This window comes from Phodopus roborovskii, unplaced genomic scaffold (genome assembly GCF_943737965.1).
Source record: "Phodopus roborovskii unplaced genomic scaffold, PHOROB, whole genome shotgun sequence".
Classification (NCBI taxonomy): Eukaryota; Metazoa; Chordata; class Mammalia; order Rodentia; family Cricetidae; genus Phodopus; species Phodopus roborovskii.
In genome coordinates this window covers 18115980-18132637 of record NW_026126571.1, presented here as the reverse complement: position 1 = coordinate 18132637, position 16658 = coordinate 18115980, and the positions used below count along the sequence as shown (strand labels likewise).

The 16658-nt window shown below is 40.0% G+C and overlaps 2 protein-coding genes across 2 annotated transcripts; both read left to right on the top strand.

Annotated features, from left to right (window-relative positions):
• Positions 1-1086: 1086 nt before the first annotated feature.
• On the top strand, positions 1087-2022 carry LOC127235547 (vomeronasal type-1 receptor 90). Its single transcript, XM_051202878.1, has one exon. It carries the CDS (start codon positions 1111-1113, stop codon positions 2020-2022), a length of 912 nt encoding a protein of 303 aa, XP_051058835.1. The 5' UTR covers positions 1087-1110.
• Positions 2023-12175: 10153 nt separating this feature from the next.
• On the top strand, positions 12176-16219 carry LOC127235880 (vomeronasal type-1 receptor 90-like). Its single transcript, XM_051203268.1, is given in 3 exon segments — positions 12176-12244; positions 12246-13066; positions 15823-16219. Coding segments are annotated over 3 exon segments (1287 nt in total).
• Positions 16220-16658: the final 439 nt, after the last annotated feature.

Genomic DNA, 16658 nt, shown 5'->3' with positions numbered 1-16658 from the left:
CAAATCTCTGTGATTTCGAAGCCAACATAGATTGCAGCACTAGTTCCAGGACAGCCTCCAAAGATACACAGAGAAACCCTGTCTCAAAAAAACAAACAAAAAAGAAAAAACAACAACAACAAAACAAAACTAAAAAGGAAAATTTGAACCATGATAGACATCTTGCTGATTAAAATAGTGGGATTATCGTGCATTATCATTGTTATTCCATTAGAATTATGTGTGAAAGCATAGTTGGTTTCAAAATAAAGCTTTTTAAGATTGTGCAACATGAGACTTACTCATCTCACTATTTTGTATTTCTTTTGTAAATTTTTTCCAGGTCAACATAATTTTTATATTTATCATTAATATTCTCTGTTTGTCACTAATGTGTTACGAGTAGGTTTTTCCTGCCGGTCTGAACCCATGGTGGCACTAGCCCCAAATAACACACAGAGACTCTGTATTTGATATTATGCTGTTGGCCAGTTACTTGTTTCTTATTGGCTAGCTCTGTCTTAATTATTAACCCATTTCTATTAATCTAAGTATTTCCATGTGATCTCATGTTACTGGAGATTGGGCCAACCTCTGTTCTCTCCAGACTCTCCATGCTGACTCCTCCCTACTACTTCCTAGAATCCTCCTTGTCTCCTAGTCCCACCTATCTTGCTTTCCTGTTGGCCTTCAGTGCTTTATTCATTAACCAGTATGAGAAACATATTTACAGACTGACATCTCCCATCACTAATGTGTTAGGTGTTAACTATTAAATGAGGCAATGTAAGTCAATAGGATTTGATTTCTAAGGCATGAGTTCCAAGTTTAATACAGGAACATAAAGTGTTCATTCTGCCTTTAATATGGCTGAGAATGAATTTATTATGCACACTATACTATACATACACAAGAGATAATGTGGAGGGTATATACAAATACAGACCATATCCAATATGGAACTTCAAAATTTAAAGAGATGGGTTAATCAAGAGTAAGTAGATAGGGCAGAATGATGATAAATACACATTGACCACTGAGTCACAAGTTTGATGTATAATCTGTTATTTTCTTTTCAGATATATGAGACAAGTTTCCAATTTGCTATTATGATGAATACTCTTTCCACACATGTCCTTCTTAAAGAATGTCCTTCTTTTCCAAGCTGGACTTGGAGTCCTAGCCAATGTGTTTCTCATTTTTTTCTACACTTTCATAATCCTAGTTCATAAATCTAAGCTCATGGACCTGATCTCCTGTCAATTGACCCTCATCCACATAGTGCTGGTCCTCACTGGAGGGGATTTCTGGCTTACAGATGTATTTGAGTCACTGAGCATTGAGAATGACCTCAAATGTAAGGCAACTTTTTACATAAGCAGGGTGATGAGAGGCCTCTCCATCTGCATCACCTGCCTCCTGAGTGTGTTCCAGGCTGTCACTATCAGTCCCAATTCCTCTGTGCTGGCAAACTTTAAACAAAATCTAAAAAAATACATAATCCGTGCTTTCTTCTGTATATGGATTCTCAACTTGTCATTCAGCAGCAACCGGATCTTCTATGTTGGGGCTTTTATCAATGTGAGTGAGACCAACCAGATGAAGGTCACCAAATATTGCTCACTCTTCCCCATGAACGACATCATCAGGGCACTGATTTTAACAGTGACAACCTCCAGAGATGTATTTCTTGTAGGAGTTATGCTGACCTCAAGTGGGTACATGGTGATTATCTTGTTCAGACATCAAAGGCAATGCAAGCATCTTCACAGCCTCAGCCACCCGAGAGCATCTCCTGAGAAAAGGGCCACCCAGACCATCTTGATGATAGTTTTTGTCTTTGTGGTCATGTACTGGGTAGACTTTGTCTTCTCATCTACTGCAGTCCTGTTATGGATGTACCACCCAGTCATCCTGACTGTTCAGAAGTTTGTGATGAATGCCTATCCCACAATTACTCCTTTGGTGCAAATCAGTTCTGATAACAGAATAATCAATATGCTGGCAAACTTCCGGTCAAAGTGCCACAAGATTTTTAAGTAATGGTAATTTTTTCATATTTTTAATAAAATGATTTATTCATTTTTAGTTGTATTTGTGAATATCATGTCAGCATGTATGTATGAGTGAATTCCTTGTGCCCACAGAGGTCAGAAGTGGTCATTGCTGCTCCTCCCATGGCAGTGGAAATACAGATGTTTATAGGGAGTTATTCTGGTGCAGCTGCGATTATTATTATTATTATTTACCAAACTTGAGATTCTTGTTAAAGTATTTAATAGTTCAAGTAGCAAATCAAGTTTCTCCTTTAAATAAAATTCTTTAAATTAAATTTGTGGTATTCTGCATGTACATTTGTGACATTTCTGTTGCCTACTGCTATAGAGTCCTTTAAGTTCATTGTAAACTGTAAGTTTAATTTCCATAGGAATTCTCTTACACTCTCCCTTTTCTTTTATATCATAAATATTCCCTTTATGCTGAGGTTGCTCAAAGGAATCTCCCTATTGATAATGAATTTTTAAGCTTTTCTTTTAGAGGAACTTTAATCTACCTGCTGTCAACAAGAATAGTTTAAATATCCTGTTGTGAATTTAATTCTCTTTCGTAAGCATAGTTTCTCTGGATCATGAATATGACATGAATTTGAACATTCCATTTTTAACTACAGGTCCTTCACGAGTCTAAATTTCATTTCCTGTGTATTTTTACTTCATGTCATCCACACCTATTGAAACATTATCATTGGCTCAGAATTATTTATCTGCAGATACATGATGTACAGTGTGTTTTTTTGAATGTGTGTATGCATGTGTGTGTGCACAGAGGAAGAATATGTGTGCACATGCCAATGGAGGCCAGGAGACCTGACTTTTGTTATTCATATGCTGTTTTCCTCTCTCACTATGACCTGGAGCTTCTAATAGGCCAAGATGGTAGGTGCAGTCATCTTCCTTCCTCTGTGTCCCCAGCTCTGTGATTAGACGTTCACCGCTACACGCCACCCATTCAAATTTGTGCTTTTCTTTTATTGAGACAATATCTTTTCCTGCAATACATTCTAAATAATGTTTCCTGTTCCCCTACTCCTCTCAGATCCTCTTTCCTCCAGATCTACACCCTTTCTGTCTCTCCTTAGAAAACAAACAAACATGTAAGTGGTAATAATAAAATCCAACTTTATTAAACAAAAATAAACTAATCACAAGAAGACAAAACAAATGGAAGAAAAACAGCCAAAGAAACAGAAACACACATAGATATAGAAGCACAAGTTCACACATAGGGGTCTCATAAAATCATAAAACCAGAAGTCCAAATATATGCAAAGGTCCTGGAGTCATCATTGAGTTCATTTTGTGTTGGGCATCTACTGCTAGGCGTGGTGCCTATCCTTATGAGTGGTCTGTTTCCACAGTGAGACTTCCTTGGAAAAAGATTTTGTTTCATTTGAAATGGAGGTAGCTTCTGGGTTTGGGACAGATCCTGTATCCACTTCTTTCTAGGAGCCCATCTGGTGCAGACCTGTGCATGCTTACACATTCTCTGAATTTATATGTGAGTCTGTTGCTCTTTGTTTAGAAGGCCTTGTTTTTTGGTGTCCTCTGTCTACTCCAACTCTTACAATCTTTCTGCCATCATTTCCAAAGAATTCTATGAGCTCCGTAAGAAAGGATTTTTTCTTTTTATTTACTTATTTATTTTTCTTATTTTACATATCGATCTCAGTTCCCTCCCTTCCTCACTGCTTCCCTCCCTCTCTCCCTCTCTTGCCCCCCACCCTCCCATCCCATCCCCCCCACTCCACAGGGAGGGTGGTGCCTTCCAGGAAGGGTCAACAAAATCTGTCAAGTCCTTTGAAGTAGGGACTAGGCCCTCCCTCCTGCCTCTGCATTAAGGGAGTATCCCTCCATGGGGACCAAGGAAAAGAATCTGATGCAAACTTTAGTATTGGGATGAGTTTTGTAAGGTTTTTCACTTTGTGTATTTTTTTTAATTTATTCATGCAGCACATTTTAAAATTTATTTTTCTTATTTTACATATCGATCCCAGTTCCCTCTTCCTCTCTCCCTCTCTCCCTTCCTCCGTCCCATCCAACCCCCCCCCCCCACTCCACAGGCAGGGTGATGTCTTTCAGGAGGGATCATCAAACTATAATCTGAAGGGGTAAAGGCTTTAGAAGAGACCCAGCTTGAGTTCTTCACGGCCAGTTAGTTGTGTAGGTATTGTCTCAGGACAACCGGTGTTGTCTATGATTTCTATAGAGCAAACAATGGCCTTGACAATCCCCTGGGTTGTTTTCAGGTTCTCAATTAGCCCCTTTGGCCAACAACTCAATTAGATATAACCGACTCCCAGTACTAGAAGCTTCATTTGGTGACGAGCGGTTTCATTTGGGGCTCTGTCCTAACTCTTATTTGGCAATTTCATTTACATTACTTTTTCCGTATGTATATACTTTAGGAAGCATTTACTGTATTACCTTTTCCCATGGGTCCTTAAATGTTCCTTAGTTTTAGCTGTACCTCGCTGCATTCCCTTTCTTGCTCTTCTCCCTGCCTTTCTCCATTTGACTCCCCCATCCTCTGTTTTAGACCTTCTTGTCATGAGTGGTATTTCCTGCTTGCCTGGTCCCAAGCCATGCCAGCTCCAAATATCACACAGAGATGCTGTTTCAAATATAAAGCTGATAGCCTGTTATTAGAATTTCTTATCAGCTAGCTCTGTCATAAATAGTATCCCATTTCTATTAATCTAAGTATTTCCACGTGGTCTCATCTTACGGGAGAGTGGGCCCGGACCTTTGTTCTCTCAAATCTCTACATGTTGACCCCTCCCTACTCCTTCCTAGAATCTTCCTTGTCTCCTAGTCCCGCCTACCTTGCTTTCCTATTGGCCAACAGTGCTTATTCATTAACCAATAAGAGAAACATATATACAGAATGACATCTCTCATCACCTCCTCTTCCATATATAACTATCAACTCTATTTTCACTTCCTAGTGAGATCACTGACCTCTATTCCATAACTCTATCGAACCTCTGTGGTTATCATCATGCAAATTTCATTACTTTTAATGCCTGAGTGATATCCTGTTATGTAAATGTACCACATTTTCCTTATTTATTCTTCTGCTTAAAAGAAATCTGGTTGTTTCCAATTTCTGGATATTATGAATACACAAATGTCTCTGTAATAGGATGAAGAGGCCTCTGGGTATATTTCCAATAATGATATAGCTGTATCTTTTAAAAAATTATTTATTATTTTTTCTTATTTTTACTTATACATCCTAGTTCCCTCTCCCTCCCTCCCATGCTGCCAGAACCTCCTCCCATCCCATTCCCTACACACTCCACAGGGAGGGTGATGGCTTCCAGGAGGGATCATCAAAATCTGTCAAGTCATTTGGAGTAGGGTCTAGGCCCTCCCTTCTATCTCTAGGCTAAGGGAGTATCCCTCCATGGGGAATGTGCTCACAAATTCCTTTCTTGCTCCAGGGATACATCCTGGTTCCACTGTCAGATAACCCTTAGATTGCCCAGGCTTTCTAATTGAGATCCATGTTCAGGGGTTCTGGGTTAGTCCTGTGCTGGTTTCCCACCTATCACTCTGGAGTCCATGAACTCTGCCTTGTTGAGGTCAGCTGTCTCTGTGGGTTTCTGTAGCCTGGTCTTGACCCATTTGGTTATCACTCCTCCCTCTCTGCAACTGGATTCTAGGAGTTCAGCTCAGTGCTTAGCTGTGGGTTTCTGTTTCTGTTTCCAACAGCTACTACATGAAGGTTTTAGGATGGCATATAAGTTAGTTACCAATCTCATTATCAGGGAAGGGCATTTAAGGTAGCCTCTCCACTGTTGCTCAGATTGTTAGTTGTGGTCATCCTTGAAGGTCTCTGGAAATTTCTCTAGAGTCAGTTTTCTCTTAAACCTATAATGGCTTCCTGTGTTATGGTATCTCTTTTCTTGATGTTGTCTATTTGACCCCCGAGTCAATCTTCCTGGTCCCACATGTTCTCCTCTCCTCCCGTTCTCTTTCTCCTAACTCCCTCTCCACAAACTACCTATCCCCCTGCTCCCAGTATGCTCAGGAGATCTTGTCCCTTTACCATTCTGTGAGGGACCTTATATGAATCTCTTAGGTTCCTCCTTGCCTTCTAGTTCCTCTGGCGGTGTGAACTGTAGGCTGATGATCCTTTGCTTTATGCATATATATGAGTGAGTACATACCATGTTCCTCTCTTTGTGACTGGGTTACCTCATTCAGGATGGTTTCTTCAAGTTTAATCCATTTGCCTGTGACTTTAAAGATTCCATTGTTTCCCCCTCCCCCGCAAAGTTGAATTTGATTGTGTAAATATATCACATCTTCTTTATACATTCTTCAGTTGAGAGGGGCATCTAGGTTGCATCCAGGTTCTTGCTGTTACAAATAATGCTGCTATGAACATAGTTGAACAGATGTCTTTTTTGCATGGATGTGGATCATTTGGGTATATGCCTAAGAGTGGAATTGCCTGGTCTTGTGGTAGACTGATTCCCATTTTCTTGAGGAACTGCCATACTGATTTCCAAAATGGCTGTACAAGTTTGCACTCACATCAGCAGTGGAGAAGTGTTTCCCTTTCTCCACGTCCTCTCCAGCATAAGCTGTCATTGGTGTTTCTGATTTTAGCCATTCTGACAGGAATAAGATGGTATCTCAGAGTTGTTTTGTTTTGCATTACCCTGATGGTTAAGGATGTTGAGCACTTTCTTCAGTGTCTTTCAGCCATTTTGGATTCCTCTATTGAGAATTCTCTATTGCCTGTGCAATTGGAGTCTGAATTGGAAATTTGCCCATCTATATGTTGAAGTGTCCCCTACTTTTCGCTTTAATCATGAGATTAGGGTCTTATGTAAATGTCTGTAAGATTCCTAGAATTAGTTTCTGTGAGAGATGGAACTATATATTAAGTAATTTACATGTGAACTTAATTTTTTCATGTACTGAAAGGTGAAGGGCTGGCTTTTCTCAGGTGCACATCTTTGCCAAAGATCAGTGGCTGCAGCTTAAAGACCCCATGCTTGTACCTTCTGTCTATCTGTCAGGTTTGGTGAAATTGCCATGCTATTTTTCTTAGCATGGCTGTGTACTATAGATTTAAGTGAAGTATTGTGATTGGGTATTTACTTCACCTACCATCAACAGATTGGTGTTAATCTGTGTCTTTTAATGTAGAAATCGATTTTTTTGAAATTGTATGTTGCTGAGATTGATGTGAATATGTTTAGGGTAGTGATGTCTTCCTGGTTACCTGGTCCCTTGATTGGAATACACTTTTCCTCTTTATTTCATTTGATTAGTTTTAGTTTAAAATCTATTTTGTGAGATGTTAGGCTAGTGCCTCCTGCTTACTTCCTGGTTCAGTTTACTTGGAGTACTTTGTCCATCCTTTACTCTAAGGTCATGTCTGTCTTTATAACTAATGCGTTGTAGGCCCCAAATAGACAGATTTTGTCTCTTGATCCATTTAGTCACTCTGTGACTTTTGAGTAGAGAATTGAGGCCATTCATGTTTAAAAAATTATTGAAACGTGTGTGTGTTAGTTCTTGTCATCGTGTTGTTGATTTTTAGTGTTGTGTTCTCAGTGGTACTTTTTGTTTTATTAATTATGGCTCATCTTTCTACCATAGTCCCTTTGTTTTGTTTATTCCTCTTTTACTCCCAAAATAAAGCTTCCCATATTATCTCAGGTTTGGTTTGTTGAATGTAAAGATTTTAGGTTGTCTGTGATGTGGAAAATGGTTTGGTCTCCTTTAACCACAGCAGTAGTTTACCTGGACATACTATTTTAGTTTGGCTTTCATTTAGAACTTTACTTGCATTGCTTCAGGTTCTTCTGACTTTGAAATTTTCCTTTGAGAAGTCAGCTGTTCTTTGGACAGGTTTTCTTTATTTGTGACCTGTAGCTTTTCTCTTGCAGCTTTCAGTACACCTTTCCTGTTCTGCATACTTAGTGGTTTAATTATGAGATGCCATGAAAAATTCTCTTTTCTGGTCTTGTCTCTTATGTGTTCTCTGTGCTTCTTGTATTTGTATGGCTGTGTCTTTCCTACATTTGAAGCAGTTTTCTTCTATGATCTTATTGAAGGTCTTGTCTTTGCCATTGACTTGGGATTCTACTACCTAACCTGTTCCTCTAATCCAGAAGTTTAATTCTTTCCCTGCTGTCTCACATAAACAGTACCTTCTCTACATGCACTCTACCAGCTGAGTTGCAACCCCATCCCCACAGCTCACTATCTCTTGATTATATTACCTCATGTCTGTGCTCTCTGTAAGAAAAGGTAAATTTCATCAAGCGTGTTTGGAGGTGACATTTTCTTATGTTTAACAAAACATAAGTTTTGTTCAGGTGAGACTCTGAAGCCACTGTAAGTAAGTATGCACACCATTAGGAATGTTTTGGAAGCAGCAAGGATTCCTTGAGGAATCAAAAATGTTTTTCTTATTTCTTATGAATGGGATATTATTTTTGCTTTTGTTTTGTCCACAAGGACTGGGATCACCTATTTCACACAGACAGGTATGGCCTGGGGAGAATAGCTCACACATGGGACACACAGAGCTCAGCTGTTCCTACTCCACTATTTTCCTGAAATTAGGAAAGTGAACTTTCACATTTGATGGTACCACTTTCTAACAACCTCAATGTCAGTGCTGCCCATTTCCAGGTGACATGGTAATTATGGGTGTAGAGGGAGATGAGGTGATGGCGTTTCTTCCTTATAACTGCTTCTTAGGGCCTCATTCCACATCCATGTTCATCAAAGACCCAGGCTGGTGAGTGTTTCTTTTTCTCTTCATTAATAGTAATAACTGTAAGCAAGTGGTAGAATGAAGCAGGAATTTCTGTAATACAATCATTAGAAAATTCTCTGTTTAGAATTTTACTTTTGAGCTATAATGTGTCATTAGCAAGCACAATAGATGCTTGTGGACACAAAATATCACTGTAATTATTTGTAAAGACTGTAGATTTCACTGACAGGACAGAGTCAGGAAAGGGTAACAGGGTGGAGACAACCAATGGGTATTAAATATTGAATGAAAATGTCATGAAACCCATCTCTATTTACAATGACTGTGTGTCCATATCTCTGTAAAAAGTGGCCCTAAATGGAATATTTGAATGAGCATATCTGACTATGGATTCTCTTGAGTGTGTACTCTTGTAATTCTAAAGACATGGTTCCTCTTCGTTAAAGACAGCTGTGTTAATTTTCCATCCATCTCACAAAATGCCTGAAATGGCTTACAGAGTAAAGCACAAAGAACACATTTATTAGTTTGTGGAAGTACATTTGTAATGTTAAGATACACTAAAATTACATTTTATATTTTCTCATTTTACTCCTGTTCTCAACCTATGCATTGATTTATGTGAAACTTTAAACTGGGAATATACAACAAATACTAACTAATTTAGTGTTTATCAGTAAGTTTTTGTTCTATTAAGTTTGCATATATAATTAGGAATTCTTTTGATGTTGTTGCTGTTTTCTGAGACAGAGTTTCTCTGTAGCTTTGGAGTCTGTCCTGGAACTTACTCTATAGGCCAGGCTGTTCTTGAACTCAAGAGATCCTCCTGCCTATGCATCCTGAATGCTGGGATTAAAGGCAAGTACTATCACCACCCAGCCATACTTGCAAATTTTTAGGAGAGTTTCACTTCATGGCCTAGTAAAATATAAGACATTCTTAACATTATATAAATAAGTTTACATTTTTTCATGGATTTGCTTATCCTATTATGATAATTTCTAATGAAGTAGATCTTTTTGGGCATCTCAAAATATCTAGAAGTCTGACTTCACTTATTCATTAAATTCCTGCAAAGTTATCTTTACAAAACATGTAAACTTGGTAATTTTCAGTAGGAGTTTGGGTGCTTTAATTAAAATGAATTCATTTGTAATAGTTTTTAAAGTTGAACCTTGTTACACTAATTCCTATATAATATTGAATATGCTTTTCATTAGCAGTGAGAAGTATTTTAATTATTGAGTAATGTAAAATTATTTAAAGTCAAAATCCCAAAGTTTTCCTCTAATAGTTCCAAAATATAATTGCTCATTAAAATAGGCATTCACAAAATATGCCAAGTTAATTTAAGTTTATCTGTGAATGTTGTAAGACTAAATGGAAAGTGAAGGCAGGTGTGGTCACACATACCTGTGATTCCAGCACTTTGGAGGCCAAGGCAGGCACATCCTGAGTTTGACTGAAGCCAATCTGAACTATAGATTGGGACCACCCCTATGTATCACTATTTCCCACCTCACAAAATACAACAAAATTATAGTGGTAAACAGATAAGGTAGAATTATGAAATAATTGTTTTTAAAAAGTGGAATAAAATGATGCCAGTAAATGTTATTTAGTCAATGCACACAGAGCATCACACCATGAAAACCAAATGATGGAAACATCAGTTTATGTCTGCAAGCACTATAGAGTTTTCAGTTTGTTTTGAGTAATTCACATTGAAAGTCTGCAGTGGTGATGAGGCAGGGCCCTCGTGGATCTGATCCAGTCACGCTGGAAACAGAGATACACTCTCCATTTTCCTTCAAGTTCATTTATTTCATGAACATATTTGATACAACTCTCAGTTTTTCACTCAAGTACTGTACACGTACTTATGTTATCAGACCCAGTAAACAATATGCTATTGGTCGATTCTTAGGCCCAATAGTCCAGTCATTACACACACACACACTTCTAGTGAAAATTTCCTTACATTTCCCAGACTCAAATGCCATGTTTTGAATTCCATCATTTTTAATGTTTTGAATCCTTGTCTCTATGCTTTGAATTCTATCATTTTTAATGTTTCGAATCTTTGTCTCTATGTTTTGAATTCCATCATTTTCAATGTTTTGAATCCTTGTCTCTATGCTTTGAATTCTATCATTTTCAATGTTTCGAATCTTTGTTACTAAGTCTCCCATGGTTTGTACAAGTTCCTTATTGTTTGCTGTAATCTCAAACCATTTCTTTAAGAATATCATGTTAATGATGAAACCCATTGCTATTACAAAATAAAAGTATATATTGGTCCAGTCATAAGTTTCTTCTGCTAAAATCCCTTCTACATATGAAGTAAAATAATTCCTAAAGTTCTGCATAGTAAAATTATCTGCCATAGTTATAGAACAATTTATCTCAGATTTTATATCAGCTTAAATTGCAAAGGATGTTACAATTACCTTAGGTGTAATTCTGCTGTCCTGGAACTTTGATGCTTTTAGTTGTATATCTCAGCTTGTGGTAGCTACGCCTGGAGGTGTGTCATCAAATAGCGCCTAGCCGCCCAGGCTCGTCTGATCCCGGTTCCTGTAAAAAGTTCTTAACAAACTATGGCAAGCAGAATTTTGTTAAAAGGGGACTTTTGGAGTTACTTGTAACACAAGACGAAACGCGTGCAAGCCGGGCGGGTGCCGCCGGGCGGGTGCCGCCGAGAGGCTCTGCGCGAATGCAAAGTCCCCTGCGGAAATGGGCAAAAAATGTTAAGCGGTAAGTGCCTTCTCAGGTCTGCTTTAGCGGCAAAGATCTCCTTTGCAGTAAGGAAGAGGCAAATGTCCCAAAGCTGTGGTGAGTCCACCTGGTTAAACCCTGCCCGTTGGGGAAGGTGGGGGAGGGGGGCGGCTTCTGCCGCCTGGGGGCAAAACCCAGGTAAATCCCACTTCTGACACCAGATATTGCGGTAAATAAGGATCAGGATAAACAAATAAGCCGAATAGATGTTTATTCAGGGAGAAATAACTTACAACCTAGACAGATGAACACCAGGAAATTCAACCCGATCCTCTCCTGTCCGAGTCACGCCAGAAAGAGAGCGCCTTCCTGGCCCCCTCCGACCTCCTTCCTCAGGTCACCTCCGCCCATAGCTCCACCCCCCAATGGGCGTGGTCAGTGCTACAGAAGGACTACCTCACTACAGAAGTTATATAGAAATATAGGACATTTGCAATGTGGAATTTCAAAAAATTTAAAAGATAGGTTAATCAAGAATAAGTTGGTAAAACAGATTGTTGATATAGACATACTGACCACTGAGTCACATGTTTGATGAATACTCTGTTATTTTTTTCAGGTATATAAAATAAGTTTCTACTGTGCTCTTAAGCTAGTACACTTTCCCCATATGTTTTCATTAAAGAATGTCCTTTATTTCCAAGCTGGTCTTGGAGTCCTGGCCAATGTAGTTCTCCTTTTTTTTCTATACTTTCATAATCCTAGTTCATAAATCTAAGCCCATGGACCTGATCTCCTATCAACTGACCCTCATCCACATAGTGCTGGTTCTCACTGGAGGGGATATTGGGCTTATGGATGTATTTGAGTCACTGAGTATTGAGAATAACCTCAAATGTAAGACAACTTTTTACATAAATAGAGTGATGAGAGGCCTCTCCATCTGCATCACCTGCCTCCTGAGTGTGTACCAGGCTGTCACTATCAGTTCCAGTTCCTCTGTGCTGGCAAAATTTAAACCTAATCTAAAGAAATACACAATCCATGCCTTCTTCTACATTTGGTCTTTCAACTTGTCATTCAATAGCCACCAGATCTTCTATGTTGGGGCTTTTACCAATGCAAGTGACACCAACCAGATGAAGGTCACCAAATCCTGCTCAGTCTTCCCCATGAACATCATCATCAGGGCACTGATTTTAACAGTGACAACCTCCAGAGATGTATTTCTTGTAGGAGTTATGCTGACCACAAGTGCATACATGGTGATCATCTTGTTCAGACATCAGAGGCAATGCAAATATCTTCACAGCCGCAGCCACCTGAGCGCATCTCCTGAGAAAAGGGCCACCCAGACCATCTTGCTGCTGGTGGTTGTCTTTGTGGTCATGTACTGGGTGGACTTCATCATCTCATGCACCGCAGTCCTGTTGTGGATGTTGGACCCAGCCATCATAGCTCTTCAGATGTTTGTGATGAATGTCTATCCCACAATTACTGCTTTGGTACAAATCAGTTCTGATAACAGAATAATCAATATATTGAAAAAAACATGCATTAGGTATTTTTAAAAGATGAATTTCTCTCTCTCTCTCTCTCTCTCTCTCTTTTACGTCCCTTGTACATGTGTGTTGTGCCAGCATGTATGCATGTGTGAATTCCTGTTGCCCACTGGGTCCAGAAGTCTTTGTTTCCTCTGGGAATGGAGTTACGGATGGTGCCATTCTGCTGCAGTCTAAATAAATTGTTTTTTCCTAAAAACCATATTCTTCTTAAACTTCAACTATTCAAATAGCAAAGCAAGATTCTTCTTATGATATAAACTAAATTTGTCTATAACACATAAGCATTCTTTTATGTTTCTGCTGTCAAATACTACAGAATTCTTTAAGTTCCTAGTACACCAAAAGTTGACATTTCCACAGGAATTCTCTTATCCTTTCCGTTTTACTTTCAATTATAAATGTTCCCTTAATGCTGAATGGGAGTATTTGACTTTCTGCTAGGTCTCTGGTACAGGGAGCTGTATCAGCTCAAGACACTCCAAGATAAAGTTCTTAGTGCAAAGGAGAATTTTTTTTTGACCCAGAAAGACAAAGGGCAGGGAATAAGAGACCAAAACAGGAGACAGAGGGTGAGAGAGAAGGGGAAAGGAGCAAGGAACAGGTGGAAGGTATCTTTGTCCTGGGGAATAAAAAGTACTGCCTCTGGATACAGAGGAGACAGATGTGACCCATAGACAAATGGCAGTTTATAAAGGAAAAGAGGGGGAGGGTGCTGGAGAGATGGCTCTATGATTAGAGCACTGGTTGTTCTTCCAGAGGACCAGGGTTCAATTTCTAGCACTGATATGGCAACCCATAACTGTCTGTAACTCCAATTCCAAGATAGAAGACATCCTCATAATGGCAAAACCCCAAAACACATTAAAAAAAAAGTGTGTGTGTGTGGGGGGAATCTCTTGTTAGGATGAGGTGTTTAATTTTAATTGGATGTGTTAATTAAGGTGGCCAAAGGGCTGGGGTTAATTGCTGGACTTCAGTGCTTTGATATCTGGACCTTGGTAGTCAGCCTCAGGAATAGGAAGTGGCCAACTAAGGGAATGGTCCTTGGGTGGGGGGGGACAGCTTCCAGAGTATAATTAGTGGATTTTAGCAAGGCAGAAGGATTGGAGGAGAAGGGCAAGGCCAGCCAGGGCCATGGTTGCCATGCTTGGGCTGGCTAGAGTCCCTTCATCTATGTGGGTTTCAAAATTGAGATATTTCAGGAACAAGAATGATTGTGGAAGATCTTGGAAAACCATGAGAGGTCTGTAGCAAGTTTTTGGGGTTGGTGTTGAAAGGTTGAAAGACCTTTGCTTTGGTTCCCCAAAAGGGTCTTGCATGATTAAGAGGACAAGCAGTCAGTAGTGGGGGGTAGGGCATTGGTAATTAGGGTATTGGGGGTGAGAGGGACTGAAGCTAATGGAGGACTTGAGAGAGAGAGAGAGAGAGAGAGAGAGAGAGAGAGAGAGAGAGAGAGAGAGAGAGAGAGAGAGAGAGCTTGGGTTTAGTTATGTCTTGTAATTGGAAGTGTAGGATTTATTCAGAGTTTGATATCTGAGAACATCTAGACAGTTAATGAATTTAGGGGAGTCAGTTAGCAGTGGAGATTTGGCAATCATCTGGGCACAGGAAAAGTCAGAGTGTCAGAAGAGAGATGAGATTTGTGGGAAATGGGTGTTCTTGACAGAACAAAAACTAAAGGGTGAGGATGAATATGCAAAGAGGGGATTAAGAGATTATCCTGTGTTAAGGAAGGTATGTTGTATTGTTAATGACTGGCAGGGAAGGTCTAACTCAGCTATTTGACAGGAAGGAGCTGCCATCTGCATAAAACGTGTAGTCATAAATAGTTAGAGGGCCCTCTTGTGTGTGGGAGGAGGAAGTAGTAGCTTTTGATAAGTGAAGTTTGGAGGAATAAAATCTGAGTAGAAGAGTTTGGAGTCCTGTGTAAATTGGGAGCTGAGAGATATTGGTGGGAATAGATTGTGAGAGAGAATCAATGGATTATGGGATGAGATCCCAGAGTCTGTTAGATTTCTAGGTGAGCAAGAGTGCATAGACAAGAAGGTGAGCCATGGGACATTGCTATGTAGAGTTTGGGGGGAAGTAAGAAATGGGGGTAGAGTTTGATACTAGAAAGTGTTTATGTGTTTTGGAAGTGTAAGGATGGAGAAGTTAGTATTGATCTGGGAGCTTGAGGGCTAGATCAGAAAGGGAAATATATTGAGTTTAAGGAGTTATTTGAGGATGGGAGGAAGACAGAGGTACAGAAGTGGTTTGGTATAGGGAATGCATCAGAAGTGAGTTTTCAGGGATCTATGATGGGAGGAAGTTGGCCATGCGGTCAGGGATAAGGAGTGGAGATGGGTACTGTGGTATAAAGTTAGGTGTCCATGAGTTGAAATGAGAGAGAATCTAAGATAGGTGACTTGGGGAGAGGGCTGAGCATTGAAAGGTGAGGTCAGGAGCTAAGGAAACTGAGATGTGGAGTGTAGTGAGATATTCACTTTGTTCACACCTATGGCACTGACCAAGCCCATTGGGGGTGGGGACAGGGGCAGATGTTACCTGGGGGAATTAGGTCTGGCGAAGGTCCCGGAGCTCGCTCGCTCTTGCAGCACAGGGACAGAAGAGCATCTGGAGGCACCCTTGGGACGAGGAACCTCCTGGTGTTCATCTGTCTCTGTTGTAAGTTATGTCTCCCTGAATAAACATTTATTCAGCCTATTTTTTTTCCTGATCCTTATTAAACCACAATATCTGGTGTGAGAAGTGGGATCCGGGTTTTCAAGGGACCTGGGGAATTAGGTTTCACCCAGGCTGCAGACACCACTTCCTTTCCCCACCCCAGAGACTTGGCATTCTCTTACATCTTACTTCCCTGTCCCCGTGCTCCGCTCCGGGGTCTGTTCCTTATACCTGTGTGCTGTGGTTTCCTTGCTCCAGTGGTGCAGGCGCTCATGTGTGCCCGCTGCCACCATCCACCACCACCGCCACCGCCACCACCACTATCCCAGAACAGGAACGGTCCTTTGACTAAGCCAGGTGGACACACCTCAGCTAGTGGGACATTTGCCTATGCTCTGAGACTGCCCTCACCGTTGCTCATCTCCACTGTCGCTGCAGCCCATTCCCCAACTTGCATCCTGCTTGGCACCAGTGGTTCCTAATACTAGAGGAGGCAACACCTGTTAGCCCTGCAGTCCCAGCAATTTGCATGAGGATTGTTTCACTCCTTCATTTAACAAAATTTTTCTTGCCTTAGTTTGTTAAGAGCTATTCTACAGAGACCAGGATCAGAAGCATCGTTTTTGGTGGTACACCTCCAGGCATAATAATTACAATTTGAGATCTACAACTAAAAGCATCAAAGTTCCAGGACAGCAGGATTATATCTAAGGTAATTACAACATCCTTGAAAATTTGAGCTGATATAATATCTGAGATCAATTGTGCCATACTTTTGGTGGATAATCTTACGATACAGGACTTTAGGAATTCTTTTATTTCACATATAGAAGGAATTTTATCAGAAGAAAATCAAAAAATCATGACTTAACCAGTATACACATTATTTTTTGTAATAGCAATGGGTTTCATCATTATTAT

What these genes read in the sequence shown, in the direction of transcription:
- LOC127235547 (XM_051202878.1), top strand. Translation starts at nt 1,111, where the DNA reads ATGTCCTTCTTAAAGAATGTCCTTCTTTTCCAAGCTGGACTTGGAGTC.